This window comes from Loa loa (assembly GCF_000183805.2).
Source record: "Loa loa unplaced genomic scaffold supercont3.840, whole genome shotgun sequence".
Lineage (NCBI taxonomy): Eukaryota > Metazoa > Nematoda > Chromadorea > Rhabditida > Onchocercidae > Loa > Loa loa.
In genome coordinates this window covers 6,088-8,963 of record NW_018109020.1, presented here as the reverse complement: position 1 = coordinate 8,963, position 2,876 = coordinate 6,088, and the positions used below count along the sequence as shown (strand labels likewise).

The following is a 2,876-nucleotide window of genomic DNA, read 5'->3' as shown; positions in this document are numbered from 1 at the left end:
CCAAATTATATCTATTCCGTTTCAATTCTCTTTACCACCATCAATGGATACTATTTCGAAAAATGAACCAGATAATTGATTTCTTTCACCTTATGTAAATGTTAAGCGATTTGTTAGCTAATCATTATAGTAAGGTTGTCACAATGTGACATGAGCACTTTTCATGATTTCTCTTCATGGAGTAATTAATGTAATCATCATGGAATATTACCCAAAGCAGTCATTCCTTCACTTCATTTTAACTAGAAAAAAAAGTAAATAAAACAAAGTAGCCCGTAAAGATTAACTTATCCAATACTGACCAAAACTCCATATTTTGCTCCCCATTTTTTGATCATATCGTTTAATTCATTTCTGGACAATTCCGGATTATCAACGAGACCACAATATTCTTCTCGAGCTTCTTCCGCTTCTGGTATAAATGGAGGGTAATCATCTTCCGTCCAAGCCTCGCAGTTTAATCCAAATGTTGGAGATATCGTAGCGTACAATGTGAATAACACCAATTCCTTGGTCAAATTATTCTTCATTACTGGCACTTCCATTTTCGCTTCTAAAATTATCAATTAATAGCATTAAACGTGAAGTTATTTCAATTTTAGGTTGTCAGCATCGGCGAGTTCTATTAATGAAATAATTAAATGCTAGTTATAAAATGAAAATGATACAGTAAACTTATATGAATTTTTGTACAAATCCCACAACTGCTTGTTGTTAAAGAGAAAAGAAAAGTGACAAGGTAAAAATTCAACTGATCCAGAAGGGTACAATTGCTATGATACATAATCATATTGCTTTTATAGCTATTTAAAAGGTTTAAAGAACAGCTGCAAAAATATATTTGAAGTGGAAAAACAAAACGATATGTATTTTATTTGTTTATTTGCGACAATGTAAAATTTATTTATTTCATGTGATAATAATTTATTATCAATAACATTATTTGCATGAATTTAATCCTTCCCGTGCTTGTGATCGATTTATTTTTTCATTTTTATTTTTGTTTTTATTTTATTTTTTATTTGATCTTTGACGCAATAATTTTTTTATATTGAACAACAATGGAAGGATTGATGAAAATTTTAACATTTATTTCCACATTGAAGTTTGGCTTTTTCCAACCGATCACCTCATATATCATAATGGGCGATCTGATAAGCGCAATTTATTGTAATTGAAGGATATGTTGAAATTGACCTCTGTAAACCTTAAAAGAGTAATGGAAACATAAATCGCAAAAATTTGCATATCTGAAAAATATTTCAACAAATAAACATTTCTCCAACACTAATTATCTGTCGCTTAATTTGTTGAGGAATAATCAGTGACAATCGGTGGATAATTAGAAATTAGTTAAACTGAGCACGCCTGTTTGAAGAACAACAGAATTTTTGTGTCCAATATTTATTTAGGAAATAATAATAATAAAATTTTGGCGATGTATCAAAAGTATTTTCATCCCATAGAATAATCAAAAAGTTCAAATTTCATTGAAAAATTATCTTAAATGTAATTTTTGAATTTAAATTCCTTAATATCCCTAACTTTATTTTAAAAAATTAATTTCAAACTTGTTGATTATGCGTGGAAATTCTGAAGAAATTTGGATAATTTTTTCGATTAACAATATATTGTCATGATTTTTATAAATTATTTAAATAAAAATGTAACTTTTTTTGATCTGTTTGTTCATCATTTTTTCATGACAATACTGAATTGATTATGGAAAATTAAGTGAGATATTGTCAATCAAATTTACCTATGGTTTTTTTTTCGATTAAAGCATTTTATATGAATAGAAAAAAAAAATCGCAGAAGCATCCTTTGGTGCAACTCAACCATTTGGTATAATTGTAATTCATTTGCGTAATGCTTACTGAAAGTGAATTACAGTTACAAGCCTCCTTGTATCATTGGAGTTCGGGCTTAAAATTCCCGTTAACAAAGGAAAATTGATCAGTCTTGAAAATATTGGATGAACAACACTAACTAATAAATAAATGAATACAACATTTATATATTGATTAATTAATCACCCTGCGATTTCTCCATGAGTGGAACGAAAATTGAGCTATCAGAAGCATTTCACACAGAAATATTTTGCAAATGAATAAAGAAAGTGATAATCCTGGTTACTGATAGAGTGTGCACATTTTGTGATTGATTAATTTAAAGTTTATTCTTTTAAATCATTCAATCAATACATTTTATCTGCTTTTTTTATCATATCGAAATCATTAGATCAGGCTACACTCCATTTTGGACTCATCAAATATCGAAAATCCTTTCATACTTCTTGGTGTCAAAAATGTCGTTGCTGAAGGAAGTCATCAAGAGCAATGGAAAGGATGAAAGTCAACATCAAATTTACTTCTTTTTGAAATCTAACAGAAATGTGTGTCAGAATGTCCATTAATACAAATTTGGCAATAAAATTATTCTAACAGTATAATTTTAATTTTATTCATGCAGCATTACATATGCTTAAATTTTTACTATTGTGTGTATGTAAGCACAAATTATGCCTTCAATTCTGCAGTTGCAAGCTTTATTTACATGAAAATATAGATACAACACATGCCGTGTGAATTTTAATACACATATAACACACATTTAATACACACATATTTTACACAGTATACAGTATTTCGTTACTTTTTACTTGATGTTAAATGAATTAATATAACAAAAACTATAGATTTTGCTATTTATTGCAAGATATATATATATGGAAGGCCAATAGGAACTGATAAGGATAGTCACAAAGATTATAGATTGATTTTCGGATACAATTGAAAAAGTAAATTTATTTACGTAGCTGGTATATCGTTCATAAGGGAGAATTACCAAATTTTGACCGAAAAATCTTTAATTTT

At 28.2% G+C, this 2,876-nt stretch overlaps 1 protein-coding gene across 1 annotated transcript; it reads right to left on the bottom strand.

Moving 5' to 3' along the window:
* Positions 1-287: 287 nt before the first annotated feature.
* On the bottom strand, positions 288-545 carry LOAG_14223 (hypothetical protein; the record flags this gene model as incomplete). The annotated part of the gene is made up of 1 exon (XM_003149722.2): positions 288-545. One exon carries the CDS (start codon positions 543-545, stop codon positions 288-290), a length of 258 nt encoding a protein of 85 aa, XP_003149770.2.
* Between the last annotated feature and the right edge of the window lie 2,331 nt (positions 546-2,876).